Source organism: Phlebotomus papatasi, chromosome 2 (assembly GCF_024763615.1).
Source record: "Phlebotomus papatasi isolate M1 chromosome 2, Ppap_2.1, whole genome shotgun sequence".
NCBI classification, from domain to species: domain Eukaryota; kingdom Metazoa; phylum Arthropoda; class Insecta; order Diptera; family Psychodidae; genus Phlebotomus; species Phlebotomus papatasi.
Window position 1 is genome coordinate 72282818 of NC_077223.1, and position 22982 is coordinate 72305799.

At 32.5% G+C, this 22982-nt stretch overlaps 1 protein-coding gene across 3 annotated transcripts in view; it reads right to left on the reverse strand.

Moving 5' to 3' along the window:
• Positions 1-22982, reverse strand: part of LOC129804290 (protein vestigial) — an 80607-nt gene that overhangs the window by 49352 nt on the left and 8273 nt on the right. For all 3 annotated transcript variants that reach the window (XM_055851447.1, XM_055851445.1, XM_055851446.1), the window contains exon 3: positions 2005-2239. In XM_055851447.1, the coding sequence (XP_055707422.1) occupies positions 2005-2239 (235 nt within the window). The remainder of the gene's footprint in view (positions 1-2004; positions 2240-22982) is intronic.

Below are 22982 nucleotides of genomic sequence, written 5' to 3' on the forward strand. Positions count from 1 at the left end.
TGACTTTGAATAAATTTGATATAATTTTTTTTCTAATTTATCGTAAATGTATAAGGATGATTGCATAAATTCGTGGGACTTTTTCGCTAATGTCCTTAAGATCGTCTTCAGACTGGAGGTTTAGCTTTCCTAAGGGTCTCAAAACCTTAAACAGCAACCGATTTTATTGATTTTTCAAAGTGTAACATGTCATTGGCTCTTAATAATCCAATCCTAAGTCAAATTTTTTCAAAAAATCTTGACTGAAGATATTAGAGAAGTTAAGCCATATGGCTAAGGCTTAGGTCTGAAGCCCGTATAAGGGGTGTCCCATAGGTCACCTCCACCACTTTTGTTCACCTTTTTGTATATACTGGAAAGGTTTTATTAGTGTATTACATCTCTTCATGCCAAAAGAATTCTTCAAAAAAGTCGATTTATGCTGTTAAGGACTTTTACCAAATGAAGGACAAAAAGATGCGTTTATAATATTTTATATTAGACTACTTTTGAAAAGGTCTAATAACAATTGTATAAATTTGTAAAATGTTGGAAAACAATAATTATATCGTATTACGCTATTTAGAAAAGCTTGGATGTGTTTAAAAGCTCGTTACATGCATGCCATATTCTTTCACTTCGCGGTATAAGGGGTACTTTAAAAATGTGGGCATTTTTCTCCTGATTCCTGGTACCAGCGAGCGTCAGTGTTCCTCGGATTGAAAGGCTATCTTGCGTATCGGAATCCCGAAATAAAATGTATTTTTGAAAATTATTCGCTATATTTTAGCAAAGATTTTTAACTAAATCATTTAACTAAACCAAAAACGCATTATGTTGGTTCATATTTAATCTGCACAACCAATTTTCTCTTCCAGTTTCTAAAAAATTTGTTATTAATTATTACGCCAATAATCAAAAACCGTTCCTTTTAATTTTAAAGGATTTTGAAACCATTGTGAGAATCAACCTTAATAAAAAGTGAAGATACGTGTGAAGTGCTGAATTAGTTGTTGCACTCGTACTTTTAGACTCTTGCAGATTTTTCAGCACAGTTTCAATAATTACAAACGAAATTACTATTTTCTAAAAGTAGCTTCACTAGTCTATTCATCTGGCGCTACAAAATCAAAATATAAGAAAAATTTTAAAAACATGAGTAAAAATTAATTTCTTGAGATTTTTAAAAGTTTTCCTAATTAGATTATTCATCAGATTAAATAAATTACTGATTTCCAAGTATGAGAAGTGAATGAAGTGTAAGAAGTGGTGTAAGTATTGCATTATTTTCGAGAGTTTTGCGAAGTTTTGGAAGTGCGTAGGCTTCTTCCATACAAATTGTGAAAGTGCCTAGAAGTGTTGTACACATTTTCATCCAAATATCCCCCCCCCTGGTCTTTTCTTTAACTTTCGAAGCCGATTTTCGAATTTTTGAAATTACAGCTGTGAATGATCAGAGTAATTATACGCATAATACTTATGGTAAGACTTGCGCCCTTGTTATATGTATCTACTGAGGAATTTCAAGTTCAGCTAAGGCTTAAAATTATTTTTGAGAACTTTTAATAAGTTTTCATAGTATTTTAATGTTTTATTATTGCGATAGATACCTACAATTAAAGTTCTGCGAAAATTTTAGCTAACGCTTCAATTAAGTTTGTGATTTCGTTTAATTTAATTAGCATTACATATTGATGATATATTTTAACATTTTTCTTTTTTGGTGATTGCTTATTTTATTTTTTGTCACTAAAATTTTTTTGATTTATTTTCAGTTCTATAGAGTTTTATGTTCCAAATAATCTAAAATTTAATTTAGGACAGATCTTGATAACTCGAAAAATTAAAACATTTTTACCTCTTGTCTAAGGTATAAAGTCAATATTATTTTTATTGTAAACATCTTAAAATAATGTACCTATTGCATGCAAATAACTGTCTTATATTCTCTTTGGATTTGGATATAACCAGGCTTATTAAGGAAAAAATCTCAAATTGGAAAAACAATTGAGGACAATAACATACCTTCTGTATCGCTCCTCGTGCCACTGAGGTCTTCCTCTTTGGTGACATGTCGCTGCACGGTCCCCAGAGGGATCGTGGGAACGGCCGCTGTGGCGACTGACTGGGCCGAGGATACCGTGGCCGCAGGAGCCGCGATAGAGGGTGGCAGGATGGGGCTGCATGGTGAATGTGAACTTCCTGAAGCGCTAGAGGGTGCAAGTGGCACGCCCGATGAAGAATACAAGTCCTGGTTGAACTGCAAAACGTAAGGGAGAGAAAAAAAGAAATTCAGTGAAAATTTATCGATTTTCCCGCGCAACTCCATCCCCGATCCCATGAGGCATCCCTCAGAACAAAAGAGACAGTGTTGCGTGGAGATGCGAACACAAAAATAATGTCAATAAATTAAACTCGGTATAGCAATTCGTTTTTCTCGAAAGCGCACATTTACACCAAAATGTCGAATCTAATTTTAGAGAAGTGGAGAGAGAGACGCTTCAATTTTACGAGGCCAGCAAAAGATTCAACACTCATCAACCCAAAACAGTTGAAACAAGAAGTGGGAAATCCTGCAAGAGATTTATATCGATTCTAGTTCATTCCAATTATATGGCGGAGATGCACAATAAAATTTACACGCTTTAAATTGTGCGAGATGCATCGATTCTTTCCCATCGATCGCACCTCTCTTTAGATTATTTTCTCATTCTCACCACCTGATGATTATTGTGAATCTACCCGCACCATGTACGCTCAGATCACTATCAACATGGGTTTCGTGTTTATCATTTTAATTATCGATTAAAGATAGTAAAATGTTTTCCGTGTATCAGATGTCGTTGAGCGATGACAAACGCTATGAGTCTTGTTAAATTTTGAGAAAATAAACAAGTAATAATCGCATTAAAAGCAACATGCAATTATACAAAATTAATTGGGATGATAAAGGTGTTTATATAGAGAAAATTCTCTAAAGATATATCTATAAAGGATCGGTAATAAATTCGTTTTATCTTTAGTTTTTTAATTGTAAAAAATACATACCCTCATTCTTAAGAAGATTTTTTTCCAGTTTTGGTTGGAACTCAAAAGTTTAATGAGATATTAATTTGAGTTTGAATATTAAGAATGAAGAAAAACAATAGTAAAATCAGTCATTATTTTAGCTTATTTGTAATAGATAAGTAACTCTCAAATGTAAAGTTACTCAAATTCAAAAGCTTGAAGTTTTTCATGACACTTTTCAATGCAAAAAATATATATATATATAACTAAAATAATAACGACATTCATGTGAAACGTGTGAAACGTACTTTGTAAAAAAAAAAAGAGATGATGAAGCTTTCCAGCGATTCCAGATTTTCGGATGCTCAAACTCATCATTTGACAATTTTATTTCTATGTCGATAAAAAACCTAAGAATATTTAGAAAGCAGTTTTTTCAAAACTCATTTAATTACCGATTCATCTCCGGTTTGCGGTGACCCTGTCCACCATTAAGTGGAAATTATCTAGAACGATCTTTTTTCTTTTATTTCCTAAGGGTGCTATCACACTAGGATTTTCTCAATTTAATTTTAAATTCAATTGAGCCAATTGAGCATATTATAAGATTACTAGAATTTACTTGAAAATTTTCACAGCCAGGACACATTTTACATGACATTTGCTCAATATTAAAATAGTGTTGCGATAGTTTTGATTGTGAAAGACTCCTGAAAATGTGTACTTAATCCTCTAACAGTGTTTTCTTTAATATGCAAAAAAAAGTTCTCAAAAAATGTTTTCTAAGATAATTATGATCCAATAAAGTCGAAAAATACATCCAGGTGCGACAATATAATTTTTTTTGAAACTCTTTTTGCTTCTAAAATTCACATTTTTACTTTTTTAATTTTTTTTTTTAAATAAAATATGCAAAGTAGAATGACATATCTTTCAGTAAAAAATAAATTTATTTTAGTCAGATAACGTTAAATCGGTATTTTTCTTGAAATTGGAAATGAGTTTTTTTGCACAAATATTTTTTGTTGCTTTTTCTCTGACCTGTCACACAAAACTGGGAATAGCAACTAAACGAAGAGTCAAAATGAGCTCAAAATTTCAAAAGATGTTTGTAAGACTATTACCGAGGACATTGTATAGCACTTTTAAATAATTAAAACCTTTATCGTCGCTGTAAATATGATTTTTGTGAAGACCGTCTTGAGACGGTCTTAAGGTTAAAATGTCTTATAAGTCACTTATCTGTTATGCAAAAGAATCCCCAAAGCCAGAAGAAAGGGTTGTAGGCAAGGGGGCTCATGAAGAGACTCCCAACTGCAATTTCTTGACACAACAATTTCCTTCGAATTGCTTTGAAGGAACTCAGCAAATTACTCCCGATACTGAAGCTTCACTCTCCTACAAGTTTATTACTAATCACTGTACTTATTTTATTTTTTGGGGCACAAATAATAATTAATTACGAGTGAATAAATTTAATAAGAACAATTTGGTTCAAAAGTCTACTTGTTTAACTGCAATAAAATTGAAATTAATGAGCAATTTTAACATTTTAATTTGCTGAATTCAAACTTATTTGAGCAACAATATTTATGCTATTTTAGCATGTTTAAACATGTTTTGGTTGGCCAAGTACTAGTTTATATCAATAAGTAAGCAAAAATCTATCAATTCTAGTTATTTGTAATGCAAAATAACGTATAGAAACAATTCATCTGAAAATTAATTTGAATTTACAAATTGAAAAAATCCTAGTGTGATAGCACGTTAACCCTCCCTACTTCAGAGAACCATGTTTTTTTTTTAAATTGGCCCAAACTTTTTAAATGATGTTGGGATATGTTTCAGAGGTAGTCTAAGTGAACATTTCGTCTATATTATCGGAAAATTCGCCATTCAGTTTAATCACTTTGGAGGGCTCATTTTTCAACCGATTTGCTTGAATTTGTATTTTTTGGAAAGTTCTTGAAATTTATTATTCGGCTGTAGGGTAAGTGTGTCCAATTTCGGCATAGTTGCATATAAGCACCGAAGTCCTAAGTTTGAAATGCAATAATTTTAATTCATATTGATATTTTTTTGTTACTTCCTTTTCGGGAGGGTTGTGTGGAACCTTAAAAACTAGTTTATCATCTTTGTTTTCTTTAAATCACTTCCTAAAATATTGAAAAATTAATAATAATATGGGCATTGCTTTGGGTAGTATTCCGGCCACTTTGATTGAAATACCGGCCACCTTTTTTCTGACCACCTTTTGTAACGCAACGGATAGAAAATTTCAAAACGTCAAACGGAACGAGTTTAATATTTAGTTTATGTGTTTCAATCGGTATAATGAGTTAATTAAATACTCATAATTGATTTATTTTTCTCGAATATTCTTTTTTATTGATACGTAAGCATTTTACACTAATGTCAAAAACATTCCTACTTCCATGCTTCTTAGCCAATTTCACAAATCAAAATTGTTTTCTGGTCAATGGATTTATCCGGTAATAAACCGGGTATACACCCAAAAATCATGGGAAGAATTAATTCACGGAGACATCTATCTTATGAGTTGGATTATTCCACAAAGCTTTGATGTTTTAAAATATCTTTTCTTCTGCTTTTACAGATAAGAAATAGATAATTTTTACAATAATAAGGTAAAGGACTGATTCTATTTTCTTAAGAGATTTTTAGCTAAGATTCTTTACAATCTTTTAATAAAGATTCGAAATTACACTCAAGGTTTTTAGATAACAAAATAGGTTTCTAAAATCGTCTCATTTTGCATTTAGTTTTTCTTCATGTTTTGTGTAAAAAATTAAAAAATAAACATGAATGGCATGAATAAATTTTATTGAAATGTGATTTTAAGTACCTATGACCCTGTTAAACCTGTTGAATAAATATTGCAATACCAAGTCTCAGTCAAATTTTCAATTTTTTCAAAGTCCTTAACCTGAAGTTTGAAAGTTATCAGTTACAAAAATTGTCAATATATTATCATAAAAGAACACAATCATAGATTAATGTAGCTCAATATATTATTGCAAATTGCAAAAATAAATTGCAAGTTGCAATGTCAGCGTAAATGCCGTCGGTAAGTTTCATGTACCTTTTCGTTATCTTAAAGCAGTTCAAGGCATGTAGTGAAAGAATTTCTCTATAGAGAAGTATGGAGGGTGGAAATAATGGTGTTTGAGTCTCCTTAAGATATTTGAGTACGTTTGTATGTCACCCTGTTGTGCTAAGATGAACGAAATTCAGCGCCACTTCTAATTTATTAAGTACATCTCGAGATTCAAAGCAATCTCAAGATTCCGAATGGTTTAGAGATGGCTCATCTGCACACACTTCTAACGATGCCTTCATGCGATTGACTCCAACTTCATTATCCCATTCAATTCATAATCCACTCGTGATATTGTCGATGACACACAAATAATGGGTACGCACTTGTCGCTAAGATAACAACTTGTTTGCTTTGGCTGCACACGAATTCGATAAATTATTTATTAGCCCCAAGAGGAGAGCAAAATCATCTGCTGGATATTACACATCGTTCTTCATCGCGCACTTTTATCCATTTGCTTGGTCAGGCGGCTCATGGAGCAAAAACAGATATTATATACTCCGGCCGGAGGGAATTTCATGTGGGAACAGCATGAGCTGCCCAGGCGATCAGGAGGGAGGCTCAATGCGACACGAGTTCGATTGCCAGAGCAAGAAACTCCCGTGAGATCATCAATAAGAGACGTCTTGTGTGATTATTCAGTTAATGAGATGAAGAACTTTTGCTCTCAAGTGCATAAATCGCAAAGAAATCGATACCAGATGCGATTAAAAGTGACTGACGATGAATTTCATTAGAGTTCAATTGGAGGAGGAATTGCGCTTGGACAAAAAGAACTGCGGGAAAACACCGTGTCATACTCAACATAACACCGGTTTTGTTATGGAAAAAGTAAAGATCTTTTAAGTTATAATGTTCTAGTTCCAAAAATTAATATATTCTTCTGTTATGACCCTAAGGGCCTTGACAGACATGAGATTTAGCCGAGAGACAGCTTAGCGTAATTATATTAGAAATAATGGTTTAACTACATTTCCATTATTTTCCACTAAGTCGTCTCTTGGCTTAAGTCGTAAGTGTGTCTACGAGTAGAGAGTCGGAAGTAGAAGTGTCTACCTCCAAATACTTTCTGCATATTAAGTAATGATAGAGGTTACAGTAAATTTCTTATCTTAAGTATAGGCAATCTAATGGTAGAGGTATGGCTTGTGATTACGGGAAATTGGGGCACCACCGAACTGATTTTTATTCCTAAACTACTTAGTGCATGACGATCATTTCTTCAGTGGACAAGCATCCCTAGAGTATCTATGAATTCATACAGGTCTCGTCTCGTCCTTTGAAGACTAATATCGAATCAAAAAATTGCAGTGTCCGATGCTACCCTGTGTTTGGTGGTGCCCCAGTTTCCCATACACACTTATGTTTTATGGCTTTAATATTTTTTGCGTAACTGAAATAAATGGTTGTTAGAACTGTTAAGGGAATAATACATAAAACGTTCTACACAATTTTTTTTTTAAATAAAAATTTCTATATTTATTTTTAAAATCCTCCTTTGTTCCTACTTAACTCATTAACAATGACGTTGTTTGAATTTTATTGATAATAAAGATTATTTAGCATAAGAGTATACTTCGTCACTTTAATATAATGCATATAGGAGCATCTAATTTGAATAAAATATTTTCCTGAATTTTCCCAACTCTCCACATTTCTGGCCACTTGATCCTTAAGTATCAATCATCTGCGACTAATACGGGCTTCAGACCTAAGGCTTAGCCATATGGCTTAACTTCTCCAATGTCTTATCATTCAAGATTTTTAGGAAAAAATTGACTTAAAATTGGATTATTAAGGTCTACCTATTAGATTTTGAAAAATCAATAAAATCGGTTGCTGTTTATGGTTTTGAGACCCTCGAGAACTGGGCTAAACCTCTAGTCTGAAGACGGTCTAAAGCTGTCTTCAGGAGTAGAAGCTTAGCCCGTTTGTGAAGTTAACTGATAGTCTAAACGTCTAGAAATTATAGTGATTTTTCATATGGTAAATAAATTGATCTTAATTTAGTGAAAACTTTTCTAAAAATTTTTCTTTTTCAGGAAATACGAACAGTTAAACTTTTTAAACTACATCAACCTCTTGAAACGAGTTTTCGTTGGGAATGTCTTGAAATCCCTCACAAGATTGAATTGATTATGCACAATTTTGTGCAATTTTTGAGTGTTTTATAAATATGTGTGAAAATTAAGAATTTCAAAATCTTTCGAAAGAAATAAAATTTTGATTACATCTATTATGAAACAAACCCTCTAGGATGGATTGGGATTGACATTGAAAAAAAAATTAATTTTGTTTGATAAATATTTAGATTACCTGCAAAATTTAACCCTCTAACGGTGTTTTCTTTAATATGCGAAAAAAAGTTCTAAAACAATGTTTTCTAGGATAATTTATGATCCAATAAAGTCGAAAAAAACATCCTTTCTTCATTATATTTTTAGTTTAGGCGTTAGGTGAGAAAATATAAAATTTTTTTGAAACTCTTTTTGCTTCTAAAATTCACATTTTTACTTTTTTTTTAATTTTTAATTTTTCAATAAAATATACAAAGTAGAACGACATATCTTTCAGTAAAAAATAAATTAATTTTAGTCAGATAACTTTAAATTGGTATTTTTATGGAAATTGGAAATGAGTTTTTTTGCACAAATATTTTTTGTTGCTGTTTCTCTGGCCTGTCACACAAAACTGGAAATAGCAACAAAACGAAGAGTCAAAATGAGTTCAAACTTTCAAGAGATGTTTATAAGACTATTACCGAGGACACTATAGCACTTTTAAATAAATAAAACCTTTATTGTTGCTGTAAATGTGATTTTTGTGAAGACGGCCTGGAGGCGGTCTTACCCGTTAGAGGGTTAATCAAAAACATTAGAAATTGTTTAACACTTTGAGAACCAACCACCTCTGCAGGCCAATTGGTTAGAGATAGAGACATGGAACCTTCAGAGATACCCTCCCTCTCCATAAGTCGACCTAAGTCCCCTCCAAAACTGTGTTTTTTGGGAATGATTCGAAAGCATATTGTGCGATCTTTTTCATAAATGAATATATTTTAGAGGTTACCTAGAGGTTTTTTCATTTTTAGATATGTTTTAGAGATTACCCAGGCAAACATTTCGTCCATATACGAAAATACCATTGAATCAATCCTAATAACGGTTTTTCAAAGTCAAAAGCTAAAAAGACACTAATGTCTAATGCAACTAGGGTCATGTTTGGGGTCGTTGGAGAGGCCTCGGAATTTCCTATACAACTGAACCGGTTCCAATGGGTTTTGAATCGATAACGAATGGGTTCATAACCGATAAAACATTTTTATCTGAAAATCAATCCTATTATTTTATAACTAGTTTGGGGGATCTTTTGAGAGATTTATGAATCGGTTCAAATCGGTTGAGAACCGGTGAACGGTAAATGATGCGAAATTACTTTTGCGGTATAGCATCTAAGTCACGAGTTCGAGCATTTCGCAAAGTCTGGGACGCTTTGCCGCCCTTTTAAGTATTTAATAAATCAGTTCGAGTAAGTTGCGAACCGGCAAATGATGCAAAAGCACTTTATTAATATTTGTTGCTTTATATTTATTATATTTGTTGTTTTACGCATTCAAATTTATGTACTTGATCTTATTTTCAATTATACATTTCAGCGTAAAAGATGAAATTAAAAATTTATTTATTTTGTAATCGAAAAGACATATAGGTTGATCTTGGGTTTAATGACTGAAATTCGATTATTTCACGGGGATTTTGAGCGAGCTGAAGCATTCAATAAAGTAATTTTCAAACTTTTTAATATATTACAAAAAAAATAAAATAAACACTTAATTATAAGATATACAAAATAAAATTAACATTAAGATTAAGGCTTTTTAAAAATTCAAAGAATATTCTTATCAGCATTCAAAGATATCTAAGGATTATCCTAATCATTTAATAAAGTAAATAATTGAATTTTTGAATAAGTGCCAATAACACTGTTAGAAACTACTAGAAATGGCTTAAAATATATTGCAAATACAATTCGCTCCTTGGGAACTACAAGGTACTAACTCACTTTTTCCCGATTTTGAGATTTTAATGTACTTAGAAAAATAATTTGAATATTTAGTAAATTTTCAAAACTCAATATTAACTGTCTAGTGAAAAAATCTCAAATGAATGGTCCCTTGTAATTTTCAAGGAGCGAATTGTATAGCATAATATTACATATAAGGGTTACTCATAAGTAGAGCTGCAAGCTTTTCTTGAATATGCTATTGGAAAGACTTTTTCGAATATGTCGAATCAATTGCAGTCGAGTTATAGGCAATTGGTCGAAGCAAAAATTTTCCTTAACATCCACCGACGCAGAGAGAAAGTGGAGAACAAACAGTTTGGGAATGGCACAATTGATACTGGGCATCTTTGGAGCGGACTGGGGGAGAAACATGGTGCACAATTCACAATGAAAATGTTCATTGCCAGTGGAGACACAATGCGAAGTCTTCCGCAACGTGAGTTTGCCGTGAGTGCGTCTGAGAAATGTTCACGGCTCTAATTAGTTTAATTGATCCACGGGCGGAGTATGGAGGCAGGAGGGGCTCTTTAATACAATGTACGGACTTTTGTCGGTTTATTCTTCCTCTTATCTCTCTTTTCCTCTTATACGAGAAATAGCATCCAGCCGGTGATCGGGTTAGTCCTCGTGAGGACACCGCAAGATGCGCAAGTTTCTTACGCATCGCCACGGCCAGAAGAAGCCCATGGACTGTGTGAGTGTAGTAATTGGGCGTTAAGACAATTGGAATGCTTTTGATTGAAGCCGCTCCGAAGATAAGCCATCATCGCGAGCGAATCTCCATGGCTTGGGAGATCGCTTTTCTTTTCTCCCCGTAAAGCCCCTGGTGGATGGGTGCGCGAGTGTCAGCATGAGAAAGGTATTCTCCCGGGGACTCCCCTGCGTCTTTCAGTTTGGCGTCCTCGACACTGGCTGCCGGGTGCTTTCATCTTTCGCGCCAATTCGAAAGTCATTTCAATTCGGACACGGATTCGCTGTTCTGATCGATTGTTTCGTTACCAATCGATGATGTTGCTCAATCAGCATCCATCTCTTCCAGAGTGAAAAGCTCCACAAGACCCATCTCCCGATTGATCTTCTTTCTTCTTGTCTTCCTTTGAGCCGCGCATGGGTAAAACGGCGGACACGAGATTGCTTAAACACGGGAAGGCACAGAGGAGGTAGAAACACGATGGTAAAAATGTAAGAGCAAATGATGGGCGGCTATAAAAGAGGCTTATCTGAATTTTGTGTGTTAAAGACAAAATCATGTGAGGCTCAAGTACCTTTTTTTTATTTTGGATACTAAATACAGAAGCCAATCGTTTTAATCTTTATAGCCCAGACGCACGGGGAACGGTGGCAGGAAACATACAGAGCCACTTTGGAGGGACTATTTGGACTACAACGTCCTTTAAAAGGCAAAGTATTGTGCGTTTCGTGTTGTGCTTCTGTTTTGGCAATATATTCAGAATACCTGGGAAATTTGTCTGACGCCAAAAGAGCACCAAAAATTATTCAGCCCTGTAGATAATTCGGTAAAAATACTTATTTTGGGGAATGAATCAATGAATTCAGTGAAAAGACAGCATGTTACACGTTAAGTATGTTGCATGTTGCTAAGAGCCTAAATAGACTCCGGTTGATCCTCAAGAATATTTAGCCTGTTAAATTTGGCAGTAAAAAGACAGTAATACATTATTAAAAAAGAAAATTTTTGTAAATAATCTTTAATCGATGATCCTAAGCCCTAAGTGTATAAATGTTTAGGATAAATCTTTACTACCAAATTTTACAGGCCAAATATTCTCGAGGATCATTCTGAGTCTATTTTTGCCATAAGACGACGGTGGACTCTACCAAAATCTGTCTATTTTTGAAATGTGTTTATTAAATTAACAAACTATTGAAAATGATAATGATCCGTGCAACCTATAAGCCCTATAAGTCGCAAAAACGGTAGCAATGTCTGTTCAGCAAAAACAAAAATTAGTAGATTTTTTACATATCTTAAACATCAGTTGGAATTTCGATAACCTGACAATGTCAGTAACAACATTTCTTCTAAATTGGATCAAAAATAATGTCTATCCAATGAATTATATTTGGAATATTCTATTAATAAAGGTGATTCAATTCTGTTCCGGCCGTTCCGGCCAAAATCCCGATAGCCAAAATGAAGTGCGAGTCGAGTCAGAGATCTCGTCCGCCCATGATCTGACGATCGATTTAAGTCCTCTTTGGCTCCGTTCAGCAATAACCTTTCGAAGAGACAAAGCCACTCCAAAGCCAAGCCAAACCTATTCGAAAAGCTACCGGAAGCCTAAAGTGCAAGTTCATATACCCGCCGCTTTAGCGCTGATTGTTCTGCAATTTCGATTTTGACATTCTTTACACTTCAATCGTCAACAATGCCAACAACAGTGTGTAAACGTTTCCTGCAAAAAGTGAATTTTTGTCTTGTTTTGTGGAATTTCAGGATGGCAGAACGTTTTAATCGCAATTTTATTAAGATAAATGTCCATTTCATGAACTTGCTCACTTTTGTGTAACTCGTCGGTTTAAACGTTCGAACTTCCAACGGGTTTTTAGGTAAGTTCTCTCTGATCTGCCTTCGAATCGGTAAAGGAAAAACCTGAACCGGAGAGAGCTCTCAAATCGGGAAGGTTATTACTGAACGAGAGGTTTCAGGATTTTGACCATTCGAGATTTTAGGATTGGCGACTTTGGCTTTTGGAATTTTAACTTTTGAGGTTTAGGCTTTTCGGGGTTTTTTTATTAGGAATTTTGACCTTTTCGAGATTTTAGCTATCGGGATTTTGGCTTTCGGGATTTTGGTTTTTGGGGGTTTTAGTTTTTCGCAATTTTAGTTTTCGGGATTATAGCTTTTGGAATTTTGGCTTTCGCAATTTTAGCTTTTGGGATTATAGCTTTTGTGATTTTGGCTTTTCGAGATTTTGGTTTTTCGGGATTTTGGCTTTTCGAGATTTTGACTTTTTTATGATTTTGCTTTTCGGGATTTTGGCGTTTAGGATTCTGGATTTCGACATTTTAGTTTTCGAAATATAGTTTTTGAAATATTTATATTAATAAACATTAAAGAAAGATTCCCTAGAAAAGCTATGAAAGCTATTGCGATGCGGCGTCGACTCAGGGATACCGGACTTAGGACAAGGTTTTTGAGGCAAATTCGAACATCAACGGCTTATTTGTTTTTTTTTTGTTTTACTTTATTAAAACAATAAAAAGATTTTGAGTATTAAAATAGCGAATCTAGATGAAATTTTTACTAGTTACAATTTAGCTACTAAGAATCATGTGTGATTAAAATAGGGGAAATGTTTCTCGGGATAAAGGAAAATGGTGTGTTGTACGAGACAATAAGTATTGTCCGTGGATAAACTTGTGCAGCAGTAGAGCAGTAAGCACAGTAAGCTAGTTTTGTCTGATTACTCCTATTAACTGATTACTAATATCAATAAATGACAAGTCAAGAAACAAATATAACATAGTAGCAGCTAATAAGTAAAATTGTTGACAAATTGTCAGTTTGACGTTTACTATCTGTCAATGTCAATGTCACTGTAAATAATGGTGCCAATAATTCATATTTCAGGGGTTTGAAAATAATGTATATAAGATTTTGTAAAAGCAAACCAGCTACAATTAATTCTAACCTTTTCCATTCATCATATTCAACATCGAAATGACTCCTATTTGACATGAGGTTTTGGCCTCATTCACTCAATTTGATGTCTTTTCGCTGTCAATAAATCCATTAAATCACAACTCATTTTCATTTTTATGATTTTTTCACCATAATCTCACGATCACACTCCATCCACATAGACGATCATTAAAGACCATCATTAAACACACCGAATTCGCATGTTGAATTTATACCCATTCGAAAAGAATCACGATGTGTGGCTCAAAATCAATCTCTGCATTTTATGTATTCTTCAGACTCAACCAGATTAATAATATAGGATGGGGAATTGTAGTTTCGTGTTGATGGACAAGACGGAAAGTGTATGTTTTGTGATTTTTAAGAAGAAAAATGCTTATTTTAATGCACAACAATGTTCGAAAAATGAGTGCTAAAAACATGAAATCAATTACTCAATTTCCCAACAATACCCCCATATGCACTCTCATGGAAAATCCACATCAAAGAGAACAACCACGAACTTCATATATCCACATTTGAAATGCAACCTCACCAAGTTTATATGCAAAATGCATTTGCGGAGAAACACGAAAGCTGCCGTGAAGACTGTATTGTGGAGGGAAATATATATGTATAAAAAAAAAGTTGACGAACACAATACAATAAACAAGCAATAATGTCAGTATTTATGCCACAAAAATATTTTATAGCTCTATTACATCAAATTTTCATTAACTTTCGATCTTTTCAGTCACGATGGTCAGTGAATTGGAAATTTGGCGGGAGAAAAAGTTCTTTTATTTATATTTGCTTTTTTTATTCCATTGAGCATGATACAAATTAAATGCGTGTGAGAACTGACTGAATCTTACCTTGACTTTTACTGAATAAACATTTTGTGCAAAAAGATGTATGAAAAAATGTTTCGTTCGATTACTTGTCAATCACTTTGACATGTGGAGTTTTGCGTTGATAAATTTGAATGTTTAAATTTTAACCGTTGCTGGAGAATAATATAAGTTAAATATTCTATTGACAATTTGTTATTCAAATGTAAATTCTTGTAAGATGCTTAGAAATTATTTATTTAGTTCAGGTGTTAATGTAATATGATGTGTCTAATACATAGCCTGATGCAACGTATTGTGCGTAAGTGCACGAAGAATTCTTATGAATATTTGTTTTCTTTTTTTATAAAATAAAATCAAGACACGCATTTTTCACGCAGCAACAAATAAAAAAAAAGATTCAGGGATAGATGCATAAGAGCATCATGAAATTTTAATGCATATACTCTTTTCTCACTGGACGAATATCATTAATGTTGATAGTAGAGCTTCCTTCCCGTGAAGTTGCAATTTCGATTTTATGCACGACGATTTAATGATTAATCAATGAGGTGATTGATGGTGACCAAATGGAGAAAATTTATTAATTTATTCCACACAATCATCATCTCATGCCAATTATACACTCACATCGATACTGGATCTCTGGACACCATCTCATGTATGGTTTCCACCCAACATAATAATTTAACTTTTCCAATACAGAAAAGCCAATTGCTCAAGTGCACTTCAATTCATGATCTCATTTATGGATTATTGATATAAATTAATTACATAATGTGACAGTTTTCATGGTGCGCTCCCTGATCTCGCATGAAAAAGTATCAGCTATTAAGCCATTTTAGGGGAAAATGATATAATTGAATTTCATATAAAAATTTAATTGATTAATTTACAGCAATTTCTGCACCGTCCCCGTGGAATTTCTCTGTGCCATCGGTGCAATAAAAATAAAATGTATAAAGCCTCTGAGAAGGAAAATTCTCGATGAGCGGCTCAATTTGATGGATTTCTAGAATTTCTCACACGAGTTTTTTGCATTCCACCACGAAATTGCGAACGTAATCAACTTTTATCACTGTTACTGATATTTACTAAAATATTTTAAATATTCTCTCGATTCAATTTCAAGCACAGTCAAAAATTCAAATTTTCAACTCATAACGCGCCAATTGTGGTAATTCCGCGAAGCTTCAGCATTGCGAAGAATTATTGTAAAAGCATGAGAGACTTCAATTAGAGTCATTTTTGTACAGATATATTTAATAAAATGAGTGCGATTTCATTTATATAAATGTTTGGTAGCATAAATGGTTCTTTTGTCATGAACTTAGGGGAGAGTGGGGTACTTTAATGAATCTGAACATTTTTCAAGACTGATTTGCTAAACGATTACAACACTGGCTGGCACTAGTAAAAACGAAAGGGTCATTGGGGATCCTTTGAAAAAAGTCACTGCTTTTATACTTATTTAACTCAGTTATAAACTAATAAGACGAATAAAAATAATGAAAAAGTCATCTTTGGTAATTGGCTCATATGAGAGAAATATGTTATGAATAATAAGTTTACGATAAAACATAATCTGTCGTGTTAAATGTGCATAAACAAAATTTCAAAAGATACAAGTGAGCCTTTCAAATCATCAAATATGATGCATTTTTTCTAAAAAGGATCAATCTATCCCTTTTATTTTTACCAGTGAAACCATATTCAAATTAACTATCATGTCGTGTTAGCTTCTCTTGGATATGGGCTTTCTAAAAATATACAGCACAATTTGTAGATAGTTATTTATTGTTCGAAAAATGTGTATTTTTGAAAGTATTGCTTGTGTGAAACTACACCATCCTCCCCTATCAATATTATTTTGAATTTTGTTAAAAAGGGCTTTCTTTTTGCATAACTAAAGTTAGTCTTTATAGAGAAAATTGCTACTTTTCACAGTTTCCAATATTCTAAATGATGCTTACTTGAAATTAGTTTAGGGGAAGATTTTCAGGCTTAGCACACACTCGGACTCCAACTTCAAACACTTCATATTTTTCCCATAATTCTTTAATGAGGGTCCTGGTCAAAATCCCGAAAGCCAAAATCCCGAAGGCCAAAATCCCGAAAGCCAAAATCCCGAATTCTTAAAAGTGTTATAGCTACTCCCACGATTGCACCCGCGCTTTCTGGAGGCAAAGGGAAATCTTCTGTGTCTTGAAAAATTATTCTGAACATTTTCCTCTATATAATTTTATTCATTTCACGATTTTGAACATTCGGGATTTTGGCTTTCGGGATTTTGGCGTTCGGGAATTTGGCTTTCATAATTTTGGCGTTCGGGATTTTGGCTTTCGGGATTTTGGTTTTCGGGATTTGGCGTTCGGGATTTTGGCTTTCGGGATTTTGGCTTTCGAGATTTTGGCTTTCGGGATTTTGGCTTTCAGGATTTTGGCTTTCGAGATTTTGGCTTTCGGGATTTTGGTTTTCGGGATTTGGCGTTCGGGATTTTGGCTTTCGGGATTTTGGCTTTCGGGATTTTGGCTTTCGAGATTTTGGCTTTCGGGATTTTGGCTTTCGGGATTTTGGCTGCCGCTTTAATGAATATAATCTAATGGCAATATATTTTAATAGCCGTTCTTTAATCACACATTTCCTGAAAAATATGAAATATGAAAATCCTCAAAGCCTTCCCCTGTATTATTTTAATCACACTGTAATGTAATATTGTTTTTATTTCAAGTTTTCTGACTATTTTTTTGAAAATTAGTTTTAATTATACAAAAATACTTCATAAATGAATAATTTTGCAGAATTTTAGCAAAACTTTTCAATATAACCTTATTTTTTAAATTATTAATAGCTTCCTAATAATTTAATTTTAATTTTTTTTAATTAAATTAACGGTTTTGAAGTAGGCAATTTCCTAGAATACGTGTGCGCCGAATAAACATTAAAGGCGCTGTAGCTGCATCCATATCCGAAAACTTGAAAAAAACGGCATATTTTATCAATTTTAAAGTCAAATATTTAAAAACCAAATTATATTTTGATGCTCTGTCTTTTTCATCTTTGTAGGAAATTTTATTAGATGGATCTTATTCAAATTCTGTAGATGTGGGTGGTGACTGTCCCCTGCTGATTGTAATTTTTTAATAAATTCTAAGGATGGTCTTCAAATATCTACAATATCCGATCAATGAAGACCATCTTTAAGTACAAAATTAAAGAAAAGCTCACAAATACCAGGGGGCAAAGTTAATCTCAATTACGCTACAGCTTTCTTGAGAAAATTGTGAAAAATCGATATAGAGGTTTGAGCGAAAACCCAAAAGAAAGACTGATTGCAGTTGTTCAAGGACCAATATGTATATCGGGTTTGTAATGTAGCACTCGTAATTTCCTTAATTAAACAAATAGCAGATAAGGGAGACTGGAGCAAAACTTGTCAAAACGCATATTTAATTCTTTCACGAGATCTGAGAAAACTTAAACGTTTTATAATGAGTATATTCTTATAGGAAATTTACTGCTCTACAACATTGCAGAAGACTATTTTCCTCTATCTCGAAAGAAATGTGATTTTCGAATCATTTTCTAAAAGTCGATTTTGTGGAAATTCCCAAAATTGCTGGGGCAAATTTTGTCAGTCTTCGGATAATTTGTGACGTTTTACTCTCGCAAACGTTAAAAATATCAAATAGATATATTTTTATTGGAAATTTATTCCTCTACAACTTTGTTGAAGATAATTTTTCTCTATCTTAACGAGAAATTTGCTTAAATTGAGCTAATCAGTATTGATGCCAAATATTCCAAAAATGCGGCTCAAAATTTCATTATTTTTTATTTTACATAATCCTTCCTCGAATCCCTTGAAACTTTGTAAGTTTAAGAAGGTTCATGAAGGCTATCTATAATAAAAATTTCAAGCCTCAGTCTCTTTTATTTTAGAAAATAGTGAATATTGAAATTTTCGTTTTAACAAATTTTGCCCCAGTCTCCCCTATATTAAATTATACTGCAGAAATAGAATTTAATAATAATCTGTTCGAGTGTACGTCTTTAATTCTTCTAGATGGATCTTTTATCAATTTTTAGTGTATTATTACAGGCGTAAGACCTAAGATATAATAATAACAAGATTGGATAAGAAAGGAATCGACAATAAAAACGAAAGGAATTAATAAAAAAATAGCATGACAATACTAGAAAAAAGTAAATTTTTAGAATAGATTGTTTTTGTGATCCGTATCAATTTCTGACTCCTAAATATTTTTAATTCTTAATGTTTTATTTTTAAAAGGTTGACTTTAATTGATTACAATTTTGGATCACTTTGGATTAGTTTTGGATTTTGGATCATGTAGTTTTGGCAACTGAAAATTTTTCAAATTTAAAATCACATTTGAAAAGTAACGTAAAGCGCATTCAAAAATTCTGATACGGTACTATTTCCTTCGTTATATAACTGTCATCGTAATTATTTTAATAAATTAGGTAAAAATATTGAAAGAATATAACCTAAGTAATAATTTTTATAAAATAGTCTTTTACGATATTTAGCACATGAAGAAATTTTATATAAATATTCATTCTCTCTGTTTTATTTATTAGGAAAACACCCTCTACGACAATTTAAAACAATAAATAATAAGAAATAATCATCTAATCAATGATTCGGTATTATTAAAATAAAAAAAAATATCCTTGAAAGTTGTTTAATGATAGATAAAAGCCACAGGAAGAGAATGCAAAAAGATAAAAATTAGGGAAATTATCAAATAAATTTTGATTGATTGAATCTTTTGAATCCATACTTTTAGGCTCAGTCAATAAAGGAATATGATAAAGCTCTAAGATAATTTAATATACAAAATGTATAATTACATACCATGATTAACCCAATCTAATATTGTCATTTTTAAGATATAAATACCTATTGTACGCATTTTTAATTGAGTAAAGTTCTTTTGTGAAAGAATTTCATCAATTGTTGAAATATCTGTGCGAGAAAACAATTAATTAATTACCAGACAATTGACTTCGAAGAACTTTCATCGTGAAAGAAGCCGAAATATTCGTAACTTCGGCTTGAGAGAAAATGCAGTGAAATTTGCAGAAATATTCAATTGATACAATTTTAGTTATAGGGAAATTTATATGGGCAATTAAATGCATTTCGAAATCACTAATTAAATGCCATGAATTCCTCATTGAAATATTTCACTAGTTGAATATGTGTAACACACCATCGAAGATGATCTACAATTCATCTCCATGTGCAGATTATGAAGTGAATCATAATAGTAATTCATAGAATATTTGGCTATTTCGTGGTAAGGTTGATTTTCCAGTAGGGACGTAAAGGGTAACTATTGGAAACTTCTCTGTGTAAATTATTGCCATAGTTTCTGCATCAGTTCATTGCATGAATGCTAGAGAGGAGTCCCGGACAAGGATCCGGAAATCATAAGAGAAAGCAGTTTAAATAATTAAGTGGAGAACGATATTATTCGTTTCTCAAGATAATTTTCATAGATGAGATGCTTTCTTTGCATACACCGAGAAAAATTTGGATGGTATTTTCTACAAATCGTGTCTTTAAATTCTACTGCCTCAAAAGATAGTAGAAAATACCATCCTCCATAGAAACTTTTCTTTAGAATCTACCATCTTGACATTTTAAAATTTACTATCCTATGGATAGTAAATTCTAACAGCCGGATGGTAAAATCTACTATTCTCATTTAGATTTTACGTTGACCTCTCTTAGATTCTAATATCTGGGTAGTAAATTTTACTGGCCGCATATTAGATGTTAAAATTTAACTGGAAGACAGTAAATTTTAACGGAGGATAGTAATTTGGATTGAAATTACTATCCAAGCCAGTAAAATTTGCCATCCTGCTGTTAGAATGTCATTTTGGAACATCGTGTGTGCCGATGCAACAGTTCCCGATATGCTTTGAATACATTATAGGAATTCGTGGCGCAGCTGGAAGATGCTCGACTGTCATCACAAAGGTCGCGTGTTCAAATCTCGGCGGAGTCGTCAATTTTCACGCACCAAAATGGCTTGAAATACAGAGAATGTCATCCAAGAAGGGCCCCAAGCCCTCAAACAATGGCCAAAAATCAATGAAAATAAGGAAAAATAAATTTTTCCGACATTTTTCATTCTAATATCCGGCTAGTAAAATTTACTATCCTGCCAGTAAAATTTACCATCCGGCTAGTAAAATCTAATATCCGGGGATATTAGAATTTACCATCCGGTTATTAGAATTTACTATCCGTGCAATAGATTCTACAATTTTTGACAGTCCAATTTAATATCGCGTTTGCTGGGTGACTTTTTTACTATCCGGCCATTAGAATTTTGTATGGAGGATGGTAAATTTTACCATCCACATTTTTCTCGGTGTACATTTTACCTTCAATTTATGAAATGTTTTAAAATTTAAAATTCTAGTCTCTATTCTTAAGATTTATAGGAGGAAATTTTGTAATGTTTTGTGTTTTAATAAATTTTATGGTTTATGTTAAAAGCTTTTATTTTTACGACCGCAATAAAAATATAATTAAAATGTCTAGAAGTTCTAGGGAAGACAATTGCCTGGATCTAAATATTTTGACAGAAAATCAAAAAGAACAAATTGCAACCAATTAAAAATTTAGTGAACCATCACATTCTTCTTTTTACGACTACAATTGTGTTTAAGACAAATTTCATTACAAGATTTACATTAAGTAAAGGCAGAAAAACCAAAGTAGTTGTTATTTCTGTTAGAAGACATTGAAACCAGCTATTGGACATTATGCTATTCAGAGGATTTTTTTCTTATGAAAATATACCAACGATATTTTGTCAGTTAAAAAGCAAATTTTTGTTAGTAAGATACGTTAGTATTTACAAAAATGTATGTTTTTTAAAGAAAATTTTAGAATGTGATATGTACTATCGTATATAGGAAATGACTTCTTTTGGTCTAAATCTTATGATGTTTTTTTTTGTTTGCAAAATATTATAAAATCAGTATGGCCTAAATTTGATTTGTTATTAAACTAAAAGTCACATATTTTCAAATAATTTCTGAATTTGCACGAATTCTTTTTACGTAATTCTTTTTTTTATTTTTATTATAATAATAATTATAAACTTAGATCAGCTTTATTACAGTTAAGCTTCGATACGTGATATGTACATCAGAAAGTCTAAAAATCAGATTTAGAATTGAGTTTTAAAGTTTTTATGGTCTTTTTTTTTAAGTTTTTAAAGTTTTTCAGTTACATTTGTGAAAATAAAATCTTCATATTTAAAACAGTTATTTGTGGGACTTGGATAGTTTAACGGAAAAATGGATTTTGTGCTAAATGAAGGCTCGAATATCCTAAACAAAATAGTGCCAAAAAATTAACCTAATAGATTAGTTATTATTAAGTATAATCTGGTGAACTTGAAATATTTCAGAAAATTGTTCCATTTTGTGGAACATAATTTTATTAAATTTCATAAAGCACGGAATAAAAATGTATGTGCGAATAGGGGAAGATAGGGCTACTTTGAGCTGTGGGGCTATATTGTTATACGATTTTCTCACATATTTCTAATGGAAACCGGGTTTTAACGTAATGTAAATTGGGCTATACACAATAATTGTGGATCTAAATAAAATAATTGTAAGAACCAGCTTCATTTAGAAATAGTCGAAAATGTCGTATAACAATCTAGCCCCACAGCTCAAAGTAGCACCACCTCCCCCTATACTGGATTGGATTTGATTACTGCGGGGTTATTTAATTCGGTCTTAAGACTGGAAGTTTTATCCCATTTCCGACTGTCTCTCAGTATATTAAACAAAAAGCAGGAGCACCGAATTTTAAGAAATGAAAGGATTAATTTATCTTATTCTACCATCCTAACTTAAAATTTCTGTAAGAAAAAACTCATCTATACTCTGAAATTATAGATCTAAAACCCACATAATAGGGCCGCTATGCTTATTTTTCCATTTAGACCCATTATGCCTCCTGACTCCCAAATCAACAATATCTTTTACCAGGGCAAGATGAATCTAGCTAACCAGTTTTCTGAATTAAAGTGGTAATCCTGTGGTAGCAACCAATTTTATTAGTTTTTAAGAATGAAATAAATCATTTACCCATTATAATCTAATTTCAAACCAAAATTTTCAGGAAAATTTTGAAAGATAAAAAATTAGAAAAATTAAGCCAGTCTGAAGCCCGTATAACAGTAATAAGTCCTAACCATGGCATGCTTTCGTCGATGTTAATTAGAATGCCAGATATGGTATAGAT